At 40.9% G+C, this 27,359-nt stretch overlaps 1 protein-coding gene across 7 annotated transcripts; it reads right to left on the bottom strand.

Annotated features, from left to right (window-relative positions):
* arhgef9a (Cdc42 guanine nucleotide exchange factor (GEF) 9a) lies at positions 1-26,028 on the bottom strand. 7 transcript variants are annotated; one of them, XM_053617748.1, is made up of 12 exons: positions 25,291-25,325; positions 18,681-19,013; positions 15,059-15,238; positions 14,101-14,175; positions 8,830-9,045; positions 7,987-8,166; positions 7,291-7,523; positions 5,218-5,347; positions 4,941-5,072; positions 4,218-4,461; positions 3,499-3,567; positions 1-3,320 (listed from the first exon to the last, which is right to left on the bottom strand). In XM_053617748.1, exons 2-12 carry the CDS (start codon positions 18,729-18,731, stop codon positions 3,166-3,168), a joined length of 1,665 nt encoding a protein of 554 aa, XP_053473723.1. In that variant the 5' UTR covers positions 18,732-19,013; positions 25,291-25,325; the 3' UTR covers positions 1-3,165. The 7 variants fall into 7 exon arrangements, with proteins under 7 accessions (XP_053473723.1, XP_053473724.1, XP_053473722.1 ...); XM_053617749.1 differs by lacking the exon at positions 18,681-19,013 and having other exon boundaries at positions 25,291-26,028; XM_053617747.1 differs by lacking the exon at positions 25,291-25,325 and having other exon boundaries at positions 18,681-19,941.
* Between the last annotated feature and the right edge of the window lie 1,331 nt (positions 26,029-27,359).

Below are 27,359 nucleotides of genomic sequence, written 5' to 3'. Positions count from 1 at the left end.
CGGTAAATTCTCATTTATGGTACTTATAGTTAAATATTATGTATACAACATAACTTAAAATAGTTACAGCAAGAGTTATATTATAGTTTACATGTTATTGTAAATTACATCATATCTAATTAGTATGCAAGTTAGTTAAGTAGTTCTAATTAGAGTTAAGTTAAAATAATTATTAGTTAGTACTGTGACATTTATCATTAAGGAATAATAAGGTATATGAAGTTGTGCTTCTTACGTCTACAGTGATGTCGACTCGTCCTACAATCTTCTGATAAAGTAAACAAACCGCCCCTAAGATGGGATTAAAACCAAACAGAATTCAAAATGATACTGGAACGCAGGTTAGAATATTTACACACTGAATGAGAAACACTTTCAGTTTATCACATTCATATAAAAAAAATAGTACAGGGAGGTGGTGTTCATAACGAAGTTTATTATGAAATATTGATACCATGTCAATCAGATCACCAAATTAAAACATTAAACTGATATTTTCTTTCATAACCTAATATTATTTTAATATGGCACTTAGTACATATGGTGCAACATAACTTCATCCACTTCTCTTTTTTTCCCTCTTCAAAGTCTTTCTCCTTTTCATTAATAATAATAATAATAATAATAATAATAATAATAATAATAATAATATTTTCACTTCCTGTCCTTTTGACACACTTCCAAAATCCAGAAAGAGCATCGACGTGGAAAAAAATATCACATTATAATAGAATAAATAATGCTTTATATTCATACTTTTAAATATTGTGATTTGGACTAAATACTATCTTTCAAAAAATTGAATATACCATAAATTAAACCTTGCACAAGTCCATTGTTTTTGAGGAAAATAAACCAAAAATAATTTAAAGAAACCCTAAAAGGCTAACACTAGCAGCATTAGCGTAGTTGAAGTTAACTTTAATAAATTGAAAACGTCTCCTGAGAAGACACATACCTGGGTTCCACCTGGACAGGGAACAGTGCACCTGTTTTGGGACAATTTGGCAACCAAACCATTTTGGCACAATATTAGAGAGAAGATTAGCAACAACAACAAAAAAAAAAAAGTCCAGCTATCTAATAAATAATCAACATTAAACAATCCGATTGGATCAAAGTCCGGGGTGCAGATCGATATCATTAGAAATCGATTAAAGATAAAGATTTAAAATTAGCTTATTATATAACATGGATGCTAGTTTATTAGCAGAATATTAGCAATAGTTCGGCCAAAAATAAAATGCACGTCATTTTTCGCTTTAAAAAAAAATAAAAAATTAGCCAGGACATAGTGTGTGGTAATTGAGGCTAAACCTTTAAGCTATACACACACTTGTTAGCTACGTTAGCCTCTTAGATTTATAACAAAACTAAAGAAGCAAACTTCCAAACCAAACGCGTCCAAGCTAATCGATTATATTTGAAGCGGAAAATTGTGTACGTTTCATTTTTGGCTAAACTTTAGCTTCAACATTAGCTTGCTAAGGCTTAAGATTAGCCTGCCAATGTCAGCAGGAGTCCCAGATTGTATTTAACAACTGGAAAAAAATATACGTCTAGTAGTAGTAGTAGTAGTATGAGTCAAGACTCGAATGGACGTGGAGGTGTTATACAGTAACCTTGCAGATGTTTGGGTGCTTCATCAGTTTTACTCCAAGATGAAAAATCCATCAGTAATTTAAAAGAAAGTGTTGTATTATTAATAAAATTGTATGTACGCAGAATTCCGTACGTTTCTGTCCAGGACTGATTTCAACTTTGGCTTCAATAGGTTTTACCTGGAACGAAATTTTCGCATAAAATTAACAATTTGCCTAGATATACTCCGTATATAATTATATTTTTCACATTCGTCGACATGAAGTTGTCATGGCAACTGTAACGTTGGACATAATATCACTTTGTTTTATTTCACGCAGCGTAGCTAGCACACGTATACCAGTCGGTCCTGTTAAGAACATCAAAGCGAAATAAACGTAAGACGAAAACCAGACTGAGAGGCTTCTTAAGTTTTAGCTGAAATACAGAGACGCTAGCGTAATTTTCTGCACAGTTACCATGACAACCCTAAGTACAACTCGATACCGTTGGTTATTGAAACACAATGTATGCCGCACATACTGTATAAACCGATAAAACTGATGAAGAAGAAACATCTTTGTGATTCGACACAGGCCGGAAAACCTTCACGTGGAGAAAAATATATTTTTTTCAGTTGTTCAGTACAAAAATGTATCTCTTTTGAACGACTTTGACCCGTAAGAATATAAAATACCTGTAATCGGACCGTTTCATATTTTCATGCAGAACCGAAAGAATGCAACACACGGAGAAACTCGCGCACACACGAAATAAAGGGGGGGGGTTGAGGGGGAGGGAGAACGGACCATGAACCATATCCGAAGAGTACTGCAGGATGGACCGGGTGTTAAGCTGTCAAGAGAGAAAAAGGAGAGATGGAGAAAAAGAGAGACAGAAATGCCCCGATTAGTCACAGTGCACGGAGGAACACCAGGGCGGCGCTAGAGAGCGGAGAGTCGTTAGTGCTTTATCAGGTGTGTGTGTGTGCGTGTGTTTCTTTTTTTTTTTTTCTTCTTGTTTCAAAAATTGATTCTTAATTCGCTTGCAGAGAAAAGGGAAACAAAACACATCGAAAATCCCATCGGACGAAGGACGGAGCGACGTTGGGTTTCCAAAAGGATGCACAAGTGTGTTTAACCGGTACTGTGTGTGTGTGTGTGTGTGTATGTGTGTGTGTGTGTTTCTCCAGTGTGTAATGTGTCATGTGTATACAGTTCAGTGCGGCCAGTCCGGCAGGGGGCGCCGTAACCCAGTACAGCTTCTTCTCTCCAGCTGTGCATATGTGTGTGTGTGTGTGTGTGTGTGTGTGTGTGTGTGTGTGTGTGTGTGTGTGTCTTTCCTCCTAAAAAAAAAAAAAAGAAGAAGAAAAAAAAAGATATTTAGGATAGTGCTTCTTATTTTTTTTTTAACGTTTGATTGTTGCAGAAAATCGCAGCGGTCCGTGTTGGGTTTTTTCGCTCGGTGGTGTTAAAAATTTGTTTATCGTAGGGTAGTGCTTCTTCTTTTTCGTTACGTTAAATTGTTTTTGTTTTTGTTGGCGGTTGCTCCGGCTGAAAGATCGCGTTCGCTTTCGCTCGGTGGCTATTTCTTAAAGGGCGCTAAGCGGCTGATGTTGTGCCAGAAAGGTGACGTGCTGCGTTTGGGTTCGTACTCGTATCCATCCGGGAGGAGGAAGTGACCTGGGTTCACGGGGTCCAGAGGGGGAGGGTAGGAGGGCGGGGCCGACCGTCCCATACCTGAGAAAAAAAACACACACACACGGTTACAGTGCGTAGAAATATACATCAATATACATGTGCAGATAGAGAGATTGTAGTCACATTGACAATAAACAGTGGAATAAAATGGAACTAAACTAAAGAGGTCTGTACTATTATGATAAATATTAAACATTAAAGCTTTATATTGTCGTACCTTTCTGTTTGGTTACTCTCCTCACCGTCAGAGCTGCCTGTCGCTTCTGATACTCCGAAATCTCAAACCCTGAGGGAGAAAATGATTCAACATGAGCATAATCCAGTTTTTAAACGTAAAACACTAAAAAAAGTCTTGTGTTTTGCTCAATAATAATAATAATTATTATTATTATTATTATTATTATAAAATAAAGCTTGAAATGTGATGAAGTGTGAGATTAAAATTTTTAAATGTTAAATTATTTCCTTTTTCAAGTTACTATACTATATTTTTTATGATTTCTTATATATAAAATGATTACACTTATAAGTTATATTCTAAACTAGTACCGGTTGATTATATTTCTAAAGGGAATAAGTTATTATTTACAACTTAAAATGTTATAAAAGTTATAACATATAAGTAATATGTATCGCATGTTATTTTCGTTTTTTTCTTATCTATATTATATATATGTATCATTTAAAATATTAAAACAAAGTATCTAATTTGTAATGAAGTTTAAAAGTAGTTTTATATTTCGTTTGACATTATTACAGTTATTACGTTTCAGCTAGATTTTTGAGTTAGATTTCATTCTTTAATTAAAAAAGAATGAGGTTGTTCATCTACAGTAGGGTCTGATGCGTTTTCTACGTGGAAGTTTCTACAGTATTTCACGTCCGTAGGTCATCTTCAGCTTCATCTCGAGGTTTATTCCGGATCTTCCGACTCACCGATTTTCTCGTCTTCCTGCACCATCTTGCGTTCCTCCTGAAACGCTCGCAGCCAGCGGATCTTCTCCTCAAGCTTCTTGGCGAGGAAAATGTGGATTTCGTCCGAGTCTTTGTTGGTCAGTTTGAAGGCGTTTTTCACACTGACGTTAAAATCGTCGTCTCTGCCGTCGATAGCGTCCATGACCTCGTAGCGGTCCATGTCGATTCGTCCTTTATAGTAAAGGATATCACGTCGAATCAAGTCCTGTAGTTTGGGTAAAAGAGGGAATTTCAGGTATAAAAGCAGGACTATAGTGGTTTATTATTATTATTATTATTATTCAGAAGTAATCCATTTTTAATACACGCTGAAGATTAGAACCTCACGTTTAGACTATACTGTATATTCTATCTATCCTTCCAGACATCTTTTCATTTACTCTTACTTTTTTATTCCTTTGCTTTCTCTCTTTGTTTCTTTCTTTCTTTTTCCTAGTTCCTTTTTGTTTCCATCTGTTGCTTTTGGTACTTTTCCCTGTCTTTCTTTCTTTCTCTTTATTACATTCTCTTTATCTAGATCTTGCTTTAGCTCCCCCCCCCCATTTTTAGTTTCTTTCTTTAGCTCTTTGTTTCTATTTTTAAAATATTTTCTTTCAGCCACTTGCTTTGCCTTTTTCTTCTTCTTTTTCAATTTCCTGCATCTAACCCTAACCCATTTTTCGTGCTAATCTCTTTCTTTCTCACCTTCTTGCAGATGACCATCTGATGGTCAAACAGGAAGAAGACCCGTGTTTGGCTCCTCCCATAAGGCTGATAGATCCAGGACAGCTCTCCGGTGTACACCAGCTCAGAGCTCCTATCCAGGACATCATCACCCTGAACACACACACACACACATACACACACACACACACACACACACACAGTCCAGAATTACCATTAATTCACAAACCCAGCAGTCGTACCATAGCATATTTATGTCGAACGTATTTGTCCAGAAACAGAAGATGGCGGCTCGCACCTCCCAGTCCAGTACGGAGGCCTGCCACTGAGCGATTTTGTCGATGTTCTCCAGTCTTCGTTTCCTTTCGTTAATCTGCTGAGTTACGTTTCTCATAACAGCCAACGCTGCAGCGACGTAGCGGTAATCACTGCGAGAGACAGGGAGGAAGGAGGTGGGTAAGGGGGGCGGAGGAGGCGGACAGAAAGAATGAGCGGGTGGAGGAGAAAAGCAGCAGATATCAACATTAGTTTTATGATTTTATGTTTTAGAAAGACAGCACGCGTGGGTGTGCGTGCGCCCACATCGTAACCACTCGTTCCAACGTCTTCCCAGCAGCCTTTTAGCACTTTTGAGACAAGTGGCTTTCAACAATGGCTGGTGTTCAACAGAAAAGCCAGGGGACTGTTTGTTTGTTAATAGTTTTATGTTCTGGCAGCTCTGTAGCGTTTTCGAGTCTAGAGTAAGTTTGCGTTCCCATGTTAGCGGCATAAAAAAAAAACGAGCAGTGATTATCTGCCTTATGTTCCGCCTGCTGGATGCAACACTGGTGTCAAAAATGGGATGTGGGGATCTCCGGTACGTTAGAAAGAAAGCCAAATCAGGAAAATAATCAATACCTGAAAGTATAAAAGTATAAGGAAAGGCCAGCTGAGCACAGTCATGTTCCTTCAAGCTGTTTTAAAGATACGATATATCCACATTTACAGGTGAAGTATACGAGGGACAACGACCCCAGCGACAGGGGAAGGGGCAGATTAGTGCCCTGCTGCAACTGTAAGAAACTTCTGATTATAAAACAAAAACATTTGCTGCTTAGTGCCATTTTGCTGACAGTCCACCTTCCCAAGTTCAACAACTAAGGACCCAGAAGATGTTTGAACCCCGGACGAATCTAGTGGTTTGTTCACTGGCTGGTCAGAGTGACAGGTGAGGTGGACAGCAGGGACACCACAAGGCCAAACTGCACTGACCTGGTGAAGGTAGGAAGGAAGGACCAAAAATCACAACGCTGCCAAAACCCATTTCCTGAGCTGGCAAGAAAACTCCAACAAGGTCCCACCTGCCCTCGAATCGGAGCCAACCTGCTCTGTGGGAACCCTGGGGATCTTTCCTCTCAGAGTGCACTGCACTCAACCATCTGTACTGTGAAGGCAGGATCGCTGGCACATACAGCACAACAAAAACCCAAGTGCGTAGCTCCATACAACAGCAAGTCTATGAGCAAGTGAACACACCTACATGACATCACTGGATATATTTACCGTTACTGTACATCTTACTACATTGGCTAGCCAAAATCCAGGAGCTGTGAAATCATGTGGAAGAGATTCCGTGTTTCCTGGTGGGCACACCTAACCAGAGTGAGACTCATCTTCATCTGGGGAACGATTAAGTTCTTCTCACGGGTAATAGGCCTAGACGCAGGGGATAGGAAGCCAGCAGATGGAAGCAGATGATTTGTAAGTCGTACGAAAGAGGGAAAGCTGCCAACTGGAGCGGGTCCAGCAACCAGAGTGAGAGATCACTCTGTAAGTGCAGTCAGGACATCACGACGGAGAAGTGAGCCCTTAGAGCATCAGGGGAAGTTGCACTTGAGGGAGCAATACAAGAGAAGTACCCATAGAAGCGAAGTGCGCATGGAGAACACACACACACACGTTCCGGTATTGTTGTGCTTGTGAGGACCAGGTATTGTAACAGTAACTTGAAGACCTACAGCTTACCTGCAAAGATTACTGTACTTGGGGTACTCATATAAGAGAAGTGAAACTGGGTTGTAGGAAACTCTGCTAGAGTTGTTAACCGTTGTTGTCGAATGTGTTGACCGACGAACTGCGAGAACAGGAAGACCTACTTTTTCTGAGGTGGACTAGCACAACAAAGGACCAATCCCAGGCAAGGTAGCAGCTGATAGTGAGGCAGGGGGCACGAACTATAATCTACGGCAGTAATTTAAGGTTTTTGAAATATGGCGAGGATATCTACCAAGCAGATACTGTAATACGTATGTCTTTGTACACGTCACTTGATTTGCGTCTCAGTTCTGCATGCGTGTAAGCGCACGTGCGTGGTCACAGAACTGAATGTTACCTGTGCTCTTGTACAGTGTATTTCAGCAGCTCTGCCAGCTGTAGTGGATATTTGCAGATCTTCTGGACAGGAGTTAACAAAAAGCCATCGATGGCGATGTCTATCATCTGCTGGACCAATCGGCATGCTTCGAAGAAGTTCTGGTACCGGCCGTCTCTCATGAGACGCGTGAGCTCCATGCATGCGTCTACGTGGTTATTACAGTACTCGGAATAGATCCAGAAACCGTCTTGCTGTTGGAGGAAGACACACGAACAAACACGTGTTTGAAACGCCATGGCTATTAGATATGTTCTAGATTATAATTCCAGTTATATCACGATGACGGTTAAGCACTTAACATCTACACGATAAACTAACACCCCGACCGGCACCTCCATACAGCTTCCGGCTACGATTCCTGCTCAGTCATCCTGATACTTTTCCTAATCACGATGTCCTAATGATTACATTTGGGGTTTTTTTTTGTAATAATGCATGCTGTTGCGTAGTATTTTAGCTTGCTACATAAATTAGCACCGTTAGATGTTTAACAAACGTGTAAGGAAATTAGTTAATTATGCCTTTATGGGAATAAAAACCACAGAAATGTCCATGCTATCAATATTAAATCCTCCGTATTAATAATGCTTAATAAATAAAGCTACTAAAATTGTGTACGTGTATGCGAATGTGTGCGTGTGTGTGTGTACGAACATGCTCGAGGAAGCAGGGTCCGATCTCACTCAGGTGCGGTTCTTCGGTGTTGAACTGTTTCTCCAGATCTCTGACGAAGCCGAGCTGGAACCTGTAAATGTCCTCGATGTTCCCGAATATCACCTTCAGCTGGTCGTCGTTAAACATGTCTCTCCTCTTTTTGCACTGCTTCAGATAACCCTGAAAGGCACACGCACGCAACACACACACGCACAAACACACACACACACACACACTCTCGTTTTGTTCTGAAGAAACGCAAACTAGACCTTTATATGTAGTACTGCTTTATTTTTGTGTGAAATGTATTTGTAGTGATGGAGTACAGCCAATATAACGGGGTGTGTGTGTGCGTCTGTGTGTGCGTCTGTGTGTGTGTTACCGCAGAGTGAATATTCGCCTCGTTGTAGCTCTCATGGTTGCATAACCTCTAAGAGTCATTAGAGATTGTGGAGGCTGCCGTGTGTGTGTGTGTGTGTGGTTCCATTTTTACAAGCCTTTTTTTCTGAATTCCCATGGGTGAAGCCACTGAGCTGAGGCAACACTAATGATCTGTGCGTGTGTATGTGTGTGTGTGTGTTTTCGTGTTTAGCTTGCTATTAAAGTGAGTTTGGGATGAATAAAAAAAAAAAAAACGTCCAGAATGTCCTCTTTACCCGAAATGCTTCTCTGGATTTGCACCGAATCTATGACGCTAACGTAGCTAACAAGTAGTGGACGCTTATAGACACCAGTTTACCGTTATTTACTGCATGGCTAACTCGTCAGACCACAAACATGTCTTATTATAAACGTTCCTTTAATTAAAATATGTGTGTGTGTGTGTGAGTGTGCGCCTTTTACCTCACAGATGTCCTTTAGGTGTTTGATGTAGTGTCTCTCAGTGCTCATGATCTCGTTGATTACGTTCGCCCTCATCTGGTCTCGGTTCTGCGCCGTCTGGCTCAAACACACACAGTCGCTGCTCGGGTTCGGACTCGCCTCGGCGTGGCCGTTCTGAACCTCGCTACCGCCCTCTGCTGGATCCACCAACACTGTCTCCTCCTGATTCGCCCATAGCTTTAACACACACACACACACACACACACACACACACACACACAAAGTCATGAGCTCATCAAAATAAATATATAAATAAAACGACAACAACAATACACAGGAACAAACACACACATTCAGGTATTGTGCTTATGGGGACCAAGTATTGCAACAGTACTATGAGGACCTAGAGATTCCACCTAATTTTTCCTCCACAGTTTACCATATTTTAGCAAATGCAGCGTGTTTTCTAAGTGTTTTATACACACTTCTCAAGTCACATGTCAAACAAGGTTAATAAAGTCACAAAAAACTAAAACAAATCAATAAATTGTAAACATTTGAAGTTATTACTGGATATCTATTATTAATTCTAATGTTATAAATATTACACGTGCATTATTTTAAGGAGTGTTTAAAAAATTGACACGTAATCACAAAATAAATGTAATGCTATAAATTAGTTGCACTACTATTGTTAGCATAATTCTATACGTATTTTTTTACATTTAAATATCTTTTAAAGATACAATTTTATTGTCTCACATTATGTGAAATAAAATACTGACTTTTGACTATGAAGGGATAACTAATTTCATAAAATGATCATTTCCCCAAATAATAATAATAATAATAATTATTATTATTATTATTTTTATTATTATTATTATCATGCAGCCTAGAGTGCATATCTGTGGTTTCAGCGCTGTATATTTCAGCCTGAACGTAAAATTACAACTAAGATGGAAACTAAAATGTTATTAAAAATGAAATAGAAATATCTATTTGAGGTACACTAAAAACTAAAACAATAACAACAACAAAACAACAATGATAATAATAATAATAATAATAATAATAATAATAATAATAATAATAAAGTTAGTCCCCATAATATAGGTGTGTGAACAGGTCCCCATAAGACCATAAGAACAGGTGTGTGTGTGTGTGTGTGTGTGTGTGTGTGTGTGTTTCCCTTGTTATGCGAAAGAAGAAAACAAAGAAACACAATAACCAGAACGAATCCTGGCAGGTGTGTTTCTGCTTAACTCTGTTTCCACCCAAAAAACACCAATAAATAAAATATGCACACACACACACACTTAAATGCCAATAGTGTAATGCCGTATTCTGCACAATAAGCACTATTTCTTTCTGCTGCCTCTATAAGATGGAAAAATAGCCACATAAATCTTGTTGATGTGAGTGTGTGTGTGTGTGTGTGTGTGTGTGTGTGTGTGTGTGTGTGTGTGTGTGTGCAGGTGGGGGTGAAAGCAAAATCAGGTGATATTACAGTTTAAAAAAAAACAGGGAAACTGGAATAGCTGACCAACAAAACACACACACACACACACACACACACACACACACAGAGAGAGAGAGAGAGAGAGAGAGATACTCTCTGGAGGAACTTTGCTAATCTGATCACACATTCGTAATATCACATCTGTGGGCGGCAAAGTGTGTTAGCATTAAAGTAGCAAACACACTCTGTGTGTGTGTGTGTGTGTGTGTGTGTGTGTGTGTGTGTGTGTGTGTGAGAGAGAGAGAGAGAGAGAGAGAGAGAGAGAGAGAGAGAGATCTGTCTAAAGGCTCTGTGAAACTTGCATGCTGATGATGCAAAAGTGCAGCATGAGAAAATGCATTCCCTCCTTTCTTCATTCTTTTTCATCCACTCTCTCTGTCTCTTACTCTTTCCCCTTCTTTCCCCTCACTTCTCATCATCCCCCTTTTCCATCTCGACATCTCTCCTTTTCAGCATCCCCTGGAATCTCTCCGTCTCACTTCTTCACACTTCCTTCACACCACTCTTTCCTTCCATCTTCCCTTAATCCTGCTCCAGTTCCTCCCTCACTCTCATCACCTCATTTCCCTCTTTCTTTCTTTCCCTCCACCCCCTCCCTGCCTCCCTCCGCCCCCTCCCTCCCTCCCTCCCTCATCTTATCCCTTACTTTTTTTTTTAATTCTCACTCTCTCATTCCTCCATCTCCAGGAGCAAGAAATCCCCGTTATTTTTTTTCACCCTTCGTCATGTAATGCAGACTGACAGCTCATTCAGAGCACGATGACTCACCTCATGAGATCACACACACACACACACACACACACTTCTGACGTCCATCGCTCGCTCACAAACACACGTACAAGAACGAGAAAGAGAGTTAAAATAGCTCGCACAGCAACGGTGACGATAATCTTTCTACTCTTTCTATTGTGCGAAAATTGCTGTAACATAAACGCATGCAACGCGAGACGTGTGTTTCGAATTAATGTCGTATTTTCTACCGTAATAAAATTTACAGCTAAAGGTAATCCAATCCACGGAGGTCCAGAACTGTCCGACTTCAATAAAACGTGAAAGTCCAGAGTGCTCCCGATCCAGAGCAAAAAACTCGAAAACAAGCATGAATTCTAGAATTAACAGAAACAAATACGTGTAACAATAAATAAATGAACAAATCTGGAGTTCTAAACAAAAATATGTCTGGAATTCTGGAAGTGACCGAGCCAGGGCAAGTCGACTGTGGAGTAGAATTCTAGAATCTGGGGTTCTAGAATGAATACAGCCGAATGAAATGTGGAGTTCTAGTATTATTAGAGACAAAATTATGGAGTACCAGGAGTGACAGAGGTAGAACAAATCAATTTAAGGGTTCTAGAATCAGCAGCGTGGAAACACAGGTCACTGTAGTTTCTAACAATTTGTGTTTTCCTTTTTACTCTCCTTTTTCTTTGCCATGTTCTCTCTCTCCCTCTCTCCTCTGGAACCAATTAGTGTGATATAACCCTCATATTTACCCTACAGTACTCGTCTTTCTCTTCCCTCCATTAATCTCTCTCTCTCTCTCTCTCTCTCTCTCTCTCTCTTGCTCATCACACACACAGTGTTAAGGCTACATATAGACTGATAGAGAGTGTGTATTAAATATAAATGCAAGCAAGACCATGTTTTACTGTGTGTGTGTGTGTGTGTGTGTGTGTGTGTGTGTGTTGTGTCCAACTCCATTAAGTGAGACAAAGATAGAAATTTGTGGGCAGAAAGTACAGCATAATGGGGAAATGCACTTAGGCAGGGGTAGGAGTGTGTGTGTGTGTGTGTGTGTGTGTGTGTGTGTGTGTGTATGTGTGTGTCCACAGCTGAGATACATAAAAGTGCCATTAGACCAAAAAATAAAAACCCTCCTTCACAAAACACTCTCTCTCTCTCACACACACACACACACACACACACACACACACAACTGAAGCAAAAAAGAACCCATTAGACTAGGACTAGGTGATGCTGAACACTGATATGGGAATATTACGTTATGGAATACGAAGCTGTCAGTATCGTATTTTCTAGAATTATTCGAGAATAAAAACAAACCTTGAGTTCTAAAAAAACAACAAAGAAAAACAAAAACAAATCAAACTTATAGCTACAGAACCAACAAGTTCTAGGGTTCTAGAATGAACACAGCCTAAACAAATGTGAAGATTTCAAGTACAGATCTGTAACAAATATTACGTTCTGGAAACAAATCCAGAACTGTTCTAGAATTAGCAGAGCAAAAAAATTTAAACAAATTAACAAAACAGTTCTAGAATAAACAGCCTCAAGGTCTAGAATTTATAAATATGAACAAACGCGAAAATCCAGAAGTAGTAGAGCTAGAAGGGTTCTAGAATGAGCAGAGCAGAAACAAATCCAGGGATCTAGAATGAACCCAGCCCGAACTGACGGCAGGTTCTGTACTCTGGCGCCGTGGTCACTCGTCTGGACGCTTCTTCTCGAGGGGATTTAGGTCGGTTTAAGGCAGAAAGAGAATCTTCACTCACACCGACTCTCGGGGTCCGTGATGGACAGGTCTGGAGTTTATCCTTTAAGGCTGACACTTGACTGATGAGAAATCCTGCTCTCTGATTGGTTAGTCAATGGCCAAGAGAGAAAGACCGACAGTTTGGAAAGGAGAGCGGTTCAGGATCGATGTTCTAACATTTATTAACCACCTCGTTCCCAGATTAAATATTTAAACCAGGATTTATTTCTCATTAATCACATAACATCATTCCACACATACTGTACGCACGTAAAAATAACCACATACAGATATTTACAGTACGTTAAGCGTGAGGTTACAAATAAAACACACAAAATTATCATTGTTCTATCTGACAGACGCTTCCAGAGAGACTTTAAGGATAACTATAAACTAAAGATTCTTATTTTTTGAAAGACTTTTTCATGACTTTATGAAAACGTTCACTGAAGTACGTTTTTTTTTTCTTAAAGTTATGCTCTAACCGTATATACAACAAAAACTTATATTAATAACTTTATATGTAACTTAATAACTTAATATATTATTCTCATAAACTACTAAAGGATAAAGGTCCTCAAAAATCTTCTAGCAGTTTCTCAAACCAAATAATCATTCCAGCTCCTGTTGTTAGCAAAAGTGTGCTAACATTTATCAAAGCTATATTAACCTTTTCTACAGACTACATGACTGTTTGGATATTAATCCTAATTTTTTCAAAGAATAAGTTTGTATATGTTTTTTTTTTACTAGAAAGTTCATAATTTTGTTCTTTACAATTTCCTTTTGTTCTTCCTTTTTACTAGATCATTTCTAGTTAATTTTTTGATAGAAAGTTTGTCATTTTCTTTCTTTACCTATAAAGTTTGTAGCTATATTTTTTTCTAGAAAGTTTGCGGATTTCTTTTTTTACTATATTACGATTATATTATATTATATTACTAAAAGATTTGTAGCTTTTTTTACTAGAAAGTTTGTAGTTTTTCCTTATTTTTTTACACAGGGAAAGTTTGTAGCTTTAGTTTCTATAGAAAGTTTGTCATTTTCTTTCTATAAATATGAAGTTGTAAAGTTGTAATGCGCTGCTTTATCGTTGTGAATGACCTCCATCTGCACGGCCATGCCGGTATGGAAGCGAAGCGTTCGACATGAAAAAAGAAGCAGGGTTTGGTTGGTCTTTTTTTTTGTTTTTTTTAAAGCACTAGCATGTAGCGGGGGCGAGAAGCAGCAGCATGTGTTCTCCAGAAAATGACGGACAAGTGAAGTAACGCACCTTCAGCGGGGCGACGACAGGGTTGATGTATAAAAGTTGCTGCTTGGGTGGAGGCTGGGTGGAGTTCGGGTCCACCTTAAAAATACAACAACAACAACCGAGCACACAAGAGAGGGGACATTCAGACGAGTGTGTTGCGTGTTGACGCAAAAGTTACAAAAAGGTAAACCTTATTATCCTGAGAAACAAAACTAGTAAGTAGTAGTTGTGTGAGTGTGGATGTGTGCTGGGGGTTAGACGGATGGTGTAGGTGGCATGGAGGTTAGCTTTAGAGCAGTGTTGGCTTCAAAATGATGCATTTTACTGTTTATGGAACATTTCTATATTATATCTTGCGTATTTTACTCATTTTAGTGCAGTTAATTTTTTCAAGTCAAATGAACTGTACGGTACAAGAGCAGAATTCAGACATTACACTCTGATTAGTGAAACTGTGAAGTGGGACAGTTTTATTTCTTTGCTCATGTAGTTTTACATTCCTGTTACTGAAAAATAGTTTTTAAAAAATATATTCACTGCATGGATGCTGAAGCAGGTGTGTGTGTGTGTGTGTGCGCAATATAATGATGCATAATTATGATGTGCAAGTAAATAAATAAAAAAATTGCAAAATGGAAAAGCTCCAAGTCACTTGTATTATAATATATAATAATATAACATTTTCTATATCAAAAAACATTTACGCTCTGATTTGTGGGTTTTTTTATTGTTGTTGTTGTTTATTTATTTTATGTGCCAATGTTCCATTTTTATTGAGGGGGGAAGAAGTCTGATCTTTTGGCGTATTTTAGGGAGATAACTCGTAGCAGCGTACTCTGAAATGCGGAGTCGAAAAATGTCGGCAGGTCTCGAGGTCCTGATACCGAGAGAAAACTCTTTACATTCCTCAAAACAACTGTGTTACAAACCAGTGTGTGTGTGTGTGTGTGTGTGTGTGTGTGTGTGTGTGTGTGCTTACCCGAACGAAGCTGGCGGGAAACCAGCCCTCCTCCTCGTCGATCTGCCCCCACCACCAGTCCCTATTGGACGAGTCCAGCACTTTGATGACATCGCCGGCCTTAAAGGCCAACTCGCGATCCGCCATGGTCACATGATCCCATACCGCCTCGGCGTTAACGATAGAACCTCCACTCACCAACTGCAGAGAGAGAGAGAGATTTTTTATTTGATACCATTACATCTAGACATTCATAGATACCTTCATCAGCTACAATCTGCACACACACACACACACACACACACACACACACAGTCCCCTCCGGCACTGGCACAGAATCCACAGGGGTTATCTGGGCAATCTTACAAAGAATACATACTGTGTATGTATGTATGTATGTGTGTGTGTGTGTGTGTGTGTGTGTGTGTGTGTGTGTGTAATACACACAGCCACTACAACGGTGATATACTTATATAAACAATGATCTCATATCATTTCTGTTTGCTCCTGTTAGCTTAGCTTTACTGAATTAGCCCTATGTAGTGAGCATGTATAGTGAATATTAAGTCTTTAAAACATTGGAATCAGAAACATTGTTTATATTCTTTACAGCTTACTAAACAAACTTTAGATGCCCAACACATCCTGGGGGATTGACGCGACTGGGGGAGGTGGAAATGTTCCTCGGAAGTGAAAATGCAGGACACTGACTATTCTCCTGACCAGAAAGATTAAGAAGCGATCCATCACGACAGATCTGTGTGTTAAGTCTGCACAACCATGACAAAACACACACACACACACACACACACCACAATCATCTTTAATAATAATAATAATAATAATAATAATGTTATTATTATTATTGACAGTAGGATTATCCACATGCTGATAATTAGGTAAATATCACTTTTAGCGTGGACGTTTTATTTAGACGAAGGGTCTGTAATTATTCAGGACTTTATCAGTCAGATTTTATATCTAATACACGACTATTTTATAGCTGTGATGTGTAATCCCAGGCCTGGAGCTCTCTCTCTCTCTCTCTCTCGAGCTCTCTCTCCCTCTCTCTCTCTCGAGCTCTCTCTCCCTCCCTCTCTCTCGAGCTCTCTCTCTCTCACACACACACACACACACACAGAGGTAATAAGTCAGGTGTGTTAGTCTGCTGTGCAGAGAGTCCACAAATTTGAAATTTGCAAATGCAAATCACAGATATTAAAAAGAGATTAGAAATAACACACACACACACACACACACACACACTCAAGGGTACAAATGTGCTTGTGATTACACACAGTGTTGGAGATCAGTCCTCTCATCACTGTTCCCCTTATTGCTATTACAGACCCTACAACTGTGTGTGTGTGTGTGTGTGTGTGTGTGTGTGTGTGTGCATAACAATGTGTGCAGGCAACTTACACGCTAAGCTTCATAAAAAACAGTATGGTGGGGGTTGTGGTGGGCGCAGGGAATTGTAATTTCCAGCCTCAGAGACTATTTTTGGAATATCTGAAGGCTCCAGAAACCAGATGACATCCTTTGGACTTCATAGAGCTCCTAGATCAGAGGGTTGTCTTCAATCTTCAATGGGTTTTCATTCCAATCAAGCAGCAGTCACACCTGAGTCTGCTGAAAGCCAGTAGCTTCTGCTTGATTGGAATGAAAACCTGCACACATAAGATTGGACACCCCTGATCTAGAACCTGGAATATTCAGCCCACTCCGAAACTATTGGAACGGCGAGGACAATTCATTTGTATTTTTTTTGCTGTAGACTGAAGACTTTTGGGTTTGAGATCAAAAGATGAACATGAGAAGAGAGTTCAGAATTTCAGCGTTTTTTTCCTGGTATTTATATGTAGGCGTGTCAAACGACACAGAACATCTTGTATCAGACCACCCAAAAAGTATTGGAACATGTGACTGACAGGTGTTTCGTGTTCCCCAGGTGTGTCCTGTTAGACCTGTTTAAACAATAAATCACTCTGAACATCTAGTCGTGGTTTTAGCCTTCAGTTTCACCCGTGAAGACTGCGTTTGTTGTTCAAAAGGATAAACCAACATGAAGATCAGAGAGCTGTCTATGGGAGAAAAGTCAGCCATTTTGAAGCGGAGCAAAGAGAAAAAATCAATCAGGGGCATTGCACAAACAATCTGGAATGTCCTGAAAAAGAAAGAAACCGCTGGTGTAGTGAGGAACAGACACCGAACGGGTCGGCCGAGGAAAACTACAGCAGCTGATGACAGAAACATTGTGAGAGCTGTGAAGAAAAACCCAAAAACAACAGACAGTGACATCACCAACAACCTCCACAGGGCAGGGTGAAGGTCTCACGATCCAGCGTTCAGAGAAGACTTCGAGAGCAGAAATATAGAGGACATACCACAAGATGCAGACCGCTCATCAGCAGCAAGAATCAGAAACCCAGACTGGAATTCACAAAGAAATACAGAGATGATCCACAAACGTTCTGGAACCAAGATGAACCTCTACCAAAGTGATGGAAAGACCAAAGTGTGGAGAAAGAAAGGATCTGCTCATGATCCAGAACATACAAGCTGATCTGTGAAACATGGTGGAGGTAGCGTCATGGCTTGGGCTTGCACGGCTGCTTCTGGAACATTCTCACTGATCTTTATTGATGATGTAAAACATGTACACACGGTCTGGGTAATGTTTACAAAACCCGACAGGGAATAATAAGTATTGTTTCTGTGCAATAATCTGAAGGTTCTAGACAAAACCAATATGCATCTACAGAACATGTTCTAGAACATATAAGGAAACATCTAGAAGATCTAGGGACTGGTTTAGGTTCCACCTCTCTCTCTCTCTCTCTCTCTCTCTCTGTGTGTGATGATAAAATCGTATCTTTCTTTTGAGTGGAACCGATGCGATTATGTAACTCCGTCACACACAGATGTGAGTCTGTCTGAACAGGTAACTTCATCTCACCGAGCGAGAGAGAGAGAGAGAGAGAGAGAGAGAGAGAGGGAGAGATGATGTGATTCAGACAGACAAAGATAAAGACAGAGAAAGATTATGTGAAAGAGACAGGAAGAGATAAGGATGTCTGAGAGACAAACAGAAACACAGAGAGAGAGAGAGAGAGAGAGAGAGAGAGATGTGACACAGACAGACAGATAAGTACGCCCCATGGAGAGCAAAAAGTAAGTACACCCTAGTATAGCTAGTATTGCCCCCTTTATCACCCAATCTTCTTGGTGAATTTGCTCGTGTACTTAGGTCATTATCCAGTTGAAAGCTTCGCTGTCAGTTCAACATCAACTTTTGGGCGGATGTCCTCACATTATCTTCAAGCACTCTTTGATATGATACAGAATTCATAGTTGAATCAGTGAATGCAAGCTGTCCAGTCCCTGAGGCAGTGAAGCAACCCCAAACCATAACATTTCCACCACCGTGCTTCACAGTTGGTATGAGGTGCTTCTCCTGAAAAGCTGTCTCCTGTCCAGAGCACATTATTCCAAAAGGCCTGCGCTTTCCCTATATGCTCATTGGCAAACTGTAGTCTTGCAAAGGCTTTTTCCTGACACGCCTCCCATGCAGGTCAAACTTGTGCAGTCTCTTTCTGATTGTAGAAACATGCACTTTGACACTAACAGTTGCATGACTTACTAACAGAATCTGTGATGAAATTTTGGGGTTCTTGGAGACTTCTTTTTGCATCAGATGTCTGCTCTTGGGCTGAATTTGTTGGGACAGCCAGTAAATCCCTCGCCAGACTCACAGGCATCCACAACCTTTTTTCTGAAGGCCTTACAGAATTCTTTAGATCTTGGCGTGATGACACCACACACCTCAATAGCAAAGGGAACACCAGACACTAGATATGAGAGGGGTATAAATAAGACCGGTTCCACCTGCACTCCCTGAGCAGGTTCTCATCACTGGCACCCGATCTCCACTTCCATGGGGTGTACTTGTTTTTTCACATGACTGTCGAGACAGCTGATGTGTGAGACAGAAAGATACAGACAGAGAGAGAGAGATGATGTGAGAGTGAAACAGAGGGAAACAAAGAGGCAGAGTGTGAGACAGAGACAGACAGACAGACAGACAGGTGCAGCATATGGGACTGAATGTAGATGCGAGGTTTCATTTACTGACTGTAATACAGAGACGCTAAATCCGCTGCTAACCCATCTGCACTCTTTAGCCACGTCATACAGCAGCTAGGCTAATTATAAAAACATGAAGTGTGTATTTACACACTCGTGCACACCCACACACCCACACACACACACACACAGATTAACAGTATCATCTAACAAACTGACGGGCTAGCACTTTGAGCAGCGCTAAACTTGGCAGAGGAAAACAAATGGGCACTCGGCCAATCACATCTGAGTATTCAATCAAGACCCCCCCCCACACACAATAATTTCACTAAAGCAGCGTGTACTCTACAAGATGTTTATCCTGATTTCACGTCTGATTTGCAGTTTTCTGACAGACTGGGAAAAGCAGGTTGTGTTGTGTTAGCCTGCGAATAAATGAAGCTAACTGGCTGCGGAGCAACGTTAGCTTCACTACGTATACATACTACTATAAGTGTTAATACAGCAAGCTAGCTGGCTCTAACCCTGGGTACGCTGAGGGGCTGTCGGGTTGCGTCCGTTGCGGGAGCGGCTGAGAAGGGTCCTCTGTCGTTATAGGCTCGAGAGCGGCCTCTAGAGGTGAAATAACACCTTCATCGCCGACCAATTTTGTCCCATTATTTGAAGTGCTTTTTTGATTCATTTTGGACGTCTCTATTTTCATTTGTTATTTGGAACATTACTTTTTGGTTCAGTTTGGATGTAAATCTTTTATTTACTTTAATGTTTATTAATAATTCATATATATTAAATTTTATTTCATTTTAAAAAGTACAGGACATTTCCATGGTACAGTCAGGACTGTTTATTTTTGTAATGAAGTTCAGGAATATATCGGAAAAATACACTAACGCTCGACCCTTAAAAAAAGTATGATGTGTCGTTATATATACATATATATATATATATAAATAAAACATTGTAATTGTTGGTAAACTGCTGTGGTGTAAGAGGAATAAAACACTCAGGGACGCGCTGTAAGAGGGAAATAATCAGTGTCAGGGCGGTAACAGTACATCTTAATTTCTTCTTCTGGAAGAGAACCGAGAGGACGAGGGTTATGGCGCTACAACAACGCGCTGAAGCTCAGGAACACAGTGTACTACTGCTTCTGGCAACATGCCGACACAGGTAATTACCCATAATGCCTCCGTCAGGGACACACACACACACAGAGACACACCATGGGCGCTAATATTGTTATTATTATTGTTGATAATAAAAATAATAATAATATTAATAATAATAATTGAATAATACACCAAAATTTCATCCACTAAAAATATATTTTTCAAACGTTACAATTTTTTCCTCCATACAAATAGAAACACTTAATATTTTTGTGCAGTGAATTGTATATTAATTAATTAATTTTATTTCTTTTTATTGATTTTGTTAAGTTATTCAATTAAACTTCAAATACTTATTGCTTTTCAGGCATTAAAAGCTTTTAAATGAACACATTTCGATTGAATTCTTAGAAATAAGTCTTAGAAATTAAATGATTTTTTTTGTTTTGTTTTTATTTTGTTGTTCCGTTTTGTTGTTGTTGTTGTTGTCGAGTTTATCCGCGAGATTCGTCGTACAGTTATTAAATTCTTAACGCGTAAATATTAGGAATATTTTACTGTTACTTTAATCGTTTGGATCAAGTAATCGTCACACTGCGGATTCAAAGAGAAGCTGCAGCCTGAGAATACAGCCTCGACACACACACACACACACACACACACACACTCTGATTGGACAGAAGGATTATATAACCGTTATCCAGCAGGAGTCTATGAGAGACAGTGTGTAGAGGAATTCATTTAGCTGTAGGACTGAACACAATCCTGAAACACACACGCACACACACACACACACACACACCCCAAACACACGACAGCACTGTATGTCTCTGTGCAACCTTCAAATCCTTCACCATTTTTCAGCTGCGCTTTTAGTCTCCACCTCTTTTAAAGCTCGGCCTCCATCTCATGCATTGTTGCCTAATCCCTCCCACCGAGAAATCTCCAAAACCGCCCACATTATTCTCTGAAACATTTACAAACACGAAATCGTACCGTTCCCGAACTGACCGTGTGATAACAGAGCGTGTGTTGAAAGGAAGATGCGCTGACGATAGACCTATGATTAAACAAAATACCTTTCTTACGCTCTGCTCGCATCATCAGTCAGCGTGATCCAGAAATCAGCTCGCGTAAACACACGCATTCCTCAGTAAGAAGGTAATAAGGAACATGTCGTATTTGTTACTTATCACCCGCTAGTTTATCCGATCGCACGAGGAAACATCGTGAACTAGCGGCAATTATTTTTTCTGCTCGACACAACTATACTAGTTCGCTAAATAATGTAGCGAGCTACTTCACTAAGAAAAGGTTCAATGTCAAACGTTTTGCTAGCTAGCAAGTTAGCAGCTAAGCATGAACTAGCTACATAAGCTCTAAAGTTGAGTTACGCTAACAGGTTTATTAGCGGGTGTCATTTTAACAGTGCGGTATTTTTTTTTAAGGAGAACTAGTTCCTGTGGAATTCATTTTTGAGTACGGTTACTCTTTACGAACATCATCTCAGACGGCACTTTTTCGAGACAAAGTTTACTGCTGGTTGCTACGGTTTCTCGCCCAGTTGGTGTGATAGGAGTGTTTACTTAGCAACAAAACAACAAATAGTCACACACAAATGAAAATTATTTTATTACAATTAACATGCGACTTCACAGTGATGCGTCTGTTGCTGTTCCCGCCGCGTTTAAAGCTAACTAGCTTAACATTTTCAGGGATGATGTGAGTCGTAGAAGGGAAGTAGAAATGTCCTGTCAGAATCGAACGCTGGTCGCGCTAATCAACATTAGCTGTAGTGTATAAGTACATACTAAACAGGACGTCAAACTAAGTGTACAGTAGCTATTCTAGAAGTTAGCTAACTTCAACAAAGCTTTCCCAGTTATCATAGCAGTTAGACTACGATAATATTGAAAAGTTCGTAAGTTAAAACAGGCAACTACACTACGTAATGCCGTTCCTTTTCGTTTAAATAGCACATGACCTGCCGTAAATGCGCTACGATTTAGCAAGTGTCATTAGCTAGCGTGGATGTTGGCAACGTCACAAAGTTCCAATGACAAGCAAGAAGGAATTCTACGCTAGCTACCGGAACGTCTACCGGCTACATGGTTACCAGCAAAAAATAACGTAGTATGACACATATGGTAACGGCGTTATTTAGTATGCTAGTCTGTAGTTTTTGAGTGCCTAAACCAGGACCTCAGCAGTATTTCTGACAGGCGGTTTGAAGGCGAGTAAAGAAAGCAAGAAAAAGACGTCACGCGGGGATCTGTGGATACAAAACAGTAGCTGGAACGTAGAAATCCGTCAATTACGACATGAGATATGACGTATAAAGGAAACTTTGGTGGTGGAAATCAGTAAACTCGCCATCGTCAATTTAGAGGTAAACTGCTTCATCATCAGAGCTGTGAGGATGAAAGTTACATTGCAGATGTTGCGAACAAGAAAATACAGACAGGAAAAACAATTAGACCACAAATCATAACGTACGGCAGTGGATGAGACGGCTAACTGTAGGACACAACGACAAAACAATCCACAGTCCTGCCTTCATGTTTTCTATTGGCTCACAAGTCCAAGAGTAACAAATTCACAGGTCAGTCCTCCTGGGAAACTCGTATTTACGAGCTGCAAATCGGAACTACGACGTCACGTAGCGTTCAAGTCACTCTGGTCAGAGCAAGATGGTGGTGTACTTTCTCTTAATTAACTAAGGGCGGCTGTGGATCAGGTGGTAGAGCGGGTTGTACACTAATCGTAGGGTTGGAGGTTCGATTCCCGGCCCACGTGACTCCACATGCCGAAGTGTCCTTGAGCAAGACACTGAACCCCAAGTTGCTCCTGATGGCAAGTTAGTGCCTTGCATAGCAGCTCTGCTACCACTGGTGTGTGAGTGTGTGTGTGAATGGGTGAATGAGACACAGTGTAAAGCGCTGTGATAAACGCGCTATATAAATGTGCCATTTAACTATAAATAATACAGCAAGCTCCTTTAACTCTACTTCTAGAAAATGAAGAACAAAGAAGGTGCATCAGAATGTGTCTGGCTTTTTTATGAGTTTATGAAGCCACTGTAAACTTTATCGGTATATATTACATCGTAATTGTACAACGCTATTGTATCTTGTGCAGGCGATTAGCTTGTTTTATTGTAAACATTCGATTTCAACAAATGTACCGTCAAGTACAGACGTCCATTAATTCCACCATGTTTTCTTACTGACACGCCCCCAACTCGGAAACTCGGAGCTCAAAGAAACAAATCCCACTCGTAATTACGAGTTTGTGGCGTCCGAAATGACTTGAACGCACCAAGTGTTCACTTAGATAAAGTCGACACACCAGAACCAGGGAATTCACATCCCATGCCCTTTCCCCTTCGGTGAATCTGCTGGATTCTTTTTATTTGCAGTTGTTCTGTAGCTGGAAAAGCAGAGAAGCAGAAAAGCCCAATGTCCCGGCGTCTGCCTTATCGCTGTAGCGAAATCAAAAATTGTCTCAACTGGCTCAAACGTAAACGTTGGCACCTCCGGAGTCTACATTTGTAGGTTTACTTATACGGTTACAAATTTACCCGTACTAAACCGTCTGCATCATTTTAGCTTTTAACGCTTTTAGGATTTTTACAAATACGACATTCAAAATCTCATCTGAATTCTATAACACCAGGTGTGGTGAAGATCCTCTAGCGATAGATCTGCGTTTAAGGAAAACAGCTGCATCGTCAGTGAGCGTGATCGGAAATTCAGCTCGAGTTCAGAGCTGTTCGTAGCTACGTTAAATATGGCGGCATGCCACGCACGTTCTTGGTTTGGTGTTGTGCGCCACGCTATACCGCCGTCCTGTGGGTGGGTTTTAGAATAGCATCGTAGCAGCGTCACTCTGAAATTACTCAGACTTACAGAACGTCTGTATTCGTTTCCGCCGGAACTAGATCGGTCCTCGGTAACGCAACCTAAGACCACTGATCTCAACTCACGACCAAAGAATTCTTTCACGATACGCGTTGTCTTTGTCCAGAACAACAAAATCGTACAATGTAATCCCCAGTTTCGGCGTGTCCCAGGCCTCGGTATGATAACCACTGTAACCACACCGATGCTGTAGCTACAGCGTCTCACCGAGGCCTCCGTGGTGTTCCTGCTCTTCTTCTACGACTCAGTCAGGCCTGATCCGCGTCATCCGGCGCCTAACGGAACCTGCACGTCCTCGAGCGCCGCTCCAGACGTATAAACGCGTATTATCTGCGATCATGTCGAGAGAAAGAGACGAGGTAAGAAGCTCAAGCGCTCGTGAACAAAAAAATAGGTCATAAAGAGATGAAAGAGAGAAGATGCTAGATGGAAATGATGAAAACGTAGGATATGGAGGCAGGAGTGCGCGTTTAACGCTACCTCACTGGCCCACACACACACACACACACACACACACACACACACTCCCTTCTCCTCCTCCTCCTCACCATCATCCCTTAATAACAAACATTAAAAACGCTATAAAATACACCGACGACATTCACCTTCTCGAGGCGTTCAACCGGGCATTCCCCCTCCTCGGTATCTCTCGCGCCCGTTGCCATGGTGCGGATGGGTGGGTGGGCGGGCGAACGGACGGAACGGGGTGGGGGGGGCGCTGTGAGGGTGGGGGGGATGTGTACCGATTCCGGTAACGCGCGGTCTTTTTTTTGTGTTGTTGTTTTTAACCGCTTTTTGCGCGCGCGCTCGTGCGCCTACCTACGCAAATTTCACGCAGATAAAACGCACAAGCCCGGTGTATAAACGCCAAGGTCACATCCAACATCCAACATCCACCGCCATGCAGCATCACGGAGGACCTGGGAGGGGAAATGCGCCGTGACTCAAATGCGCCGTTAGTCGTATTTATTTTCCCTTCTCTTTATCTTCTCCCGCGCGCTCCATTTTATTTAATCCCCGTTACCGGACACCGCGCTCACGCGCTCGAGGGACCACCGCCATCATCACCATCATCTATAGGCTACATACAGGTTATGCACAGAAAATACAACAAACAACAAAGCAAAGCCGCTCTTACCATCATCTTCATCATGGTCGGGCTCCGTGCCGCACGCGCTCGGTTCCCCGGTTTCCGTTTCTCTCGTCCGCAGGTCCGAGCCCCGCAGATGCGCGCGGTGTGTGCGCGAGAGATAGCCTACGTAACGTCCGGTCAGGAACGAGCAGGAGAGAACGGGAGAGGAAAAACAGGAGGCTGCACACCTCCCTCTCTCACTCTCTTTCTGTGTCTCTCACCTCCCTCTCTCTCTCCCTCGGTATTTCGGTATCTGTCGCTATCTCGCGCCTAGCCTCTCTCTGAGAGTAAAATGTGGGCGGGGCTTAAAGCCGCACTCAGCGTCGCACATCATCACACTGAGGAGTCAAGGTGTGTGTGTGTGTGTGTGTGTGTGTGTCCCTTCTTTCTAACACGTTCGGAATAAAACATGAACACACAAAAATGCACACACAGAAGGTAATAATGAGAAATAATGAGTACACTGTCTTTACAGAGCTTCACCTGAAAACAGCAAACAAACAAACAAACAAAAACTGTACACAGTGTCCTCTTCACTCCACATGTCCTCCCAATCCATCAGCCAAGCTCACTGCTCTTGATTTGTAAATAAACAGTTTTAGAAAACAGGAGCATCAGTAGAGAAGACAGAACTTCCTGCTTATAGAGAACCGGGTTCTATATACGTTCTTATTAACTAAGAGAGAGGAGAGAGAGAGAGAGAGAGAGAGAGAGAGAGAGAGAGAATAGAGAGCGAGAGAATAAAGAGAGAGAGAGAGAATAGAGAGAGAGAGAGAATAAAGAGAGAGAGAGAATAGAGAGAGGGATGGTGAGGGAACGAGTGTTTATAGCTGCTATAACGCAAGTAAGAACAGGAACTCACTCGTTTCTTGGACTTTCGACAAAATTAAATGCAACAATAAATGGATAAAAAGTACAATGTGTCGTAATACATAAATAAATGATTGGTGGCAAATTGCTGTGATATAAGAGGAATAAAACACTTGGGGCTTGTGCTGTTACAGGGACTGACTCAACATCGGGGTAGTAACAGTAACTCCGCTTCATCACGCCACCACTGCACTCTTAATTTCTCTCACAGAGCCCCACAGTTACGGAACAGTCTTCCAGTTAGTGTTCAGGACTCAGACACGGTCTCAGTGTTTAAGTCCAGGCTTAATACGTATTTGTTTACTCAAGCCTACCCTGACTAGTCTCTCTATTATGCTAATTCCCAGTCCTAATAATCTTTTCTCTCCCTCTCTCCTTCTGCCGAGCCACACACGATGTTATGGAGATACTAGAGATCCTGATCCTCTCTGCTCTCCGGACCTGCCTGATCCGTTTCGGATGTCCTGCCTCTGGATGGAGCTCTCATCTACTCCAATTCCAGACTGCTGGGACTACGGCTGCTCCTAAGGCCATACAGACTTCATATAAATCCATAATGAACTTTTTCACACTATCTGTTGTTACCCAGATGAGGACGGGTTCCCTTCTGAGTCGGGTTCCTCTCGAGGTTTCTTCCTCTTAACATCTTAGGGAGTTTTTCCTCACTACCGTCACCACCGGCTTGCTCAATTGGGATAATTTCAAACTTTCTGTATACCGTATGTTTCTGTAAATCTGCTTTGAGACAATGTCTACTGTAAAAAGCGCTGTACAAATAAAACAATTGAATTAATTACATACTTTTATCTGTATTGGAATGTGACAAGTCTGAGTGTAATCCTGATCATCAAGAGGCATGAAACACTGAGGTTATTAGCAGTGGTTATTCGAGGTGTTTCAGTGTAGTAGTTCTGCACTTAACCAGCAGAGGGCAGGATGAGATCGACTTGCAGTTGAACTCTGAGGAAAATGAAAAAGCAGCTTCATTAAAAAAAAAAAAAAGTCTATCAACCAAAATCACTCCATATGTTCCTTAGTTCCAAATGTACCTGAGGTGAATAATTAATATTTTTCACCCCTGCATCAAGTGCTGAGCTGGTATAGCATGACCTTAAAAATGTCCATCCTTAGTAAATGTACACACTGTGGATAAACGCAAACAAGGAGTTTTGTCTTAATTTCTTTACCATAACAGAGGGTTAGGA

This window comes from Ictalurus furcatus, chromosome 28, assembly GCF_023375685.1.
Source record: "Ictalurus furcatus strain D&B chromosome 28, Billie_1.0, whole genome shotgun sequence".
NCBI lineage: Eukaryota > Metazoa > Chordata > Actinopteri > Siluriformes > Ictaluridae > Ictalurus > Ictalurus furcatus.
Note: the sequence above shows the minus strand (reverse complement) of the source record. Positions and strands in the feature narration are given on the sequence as shown.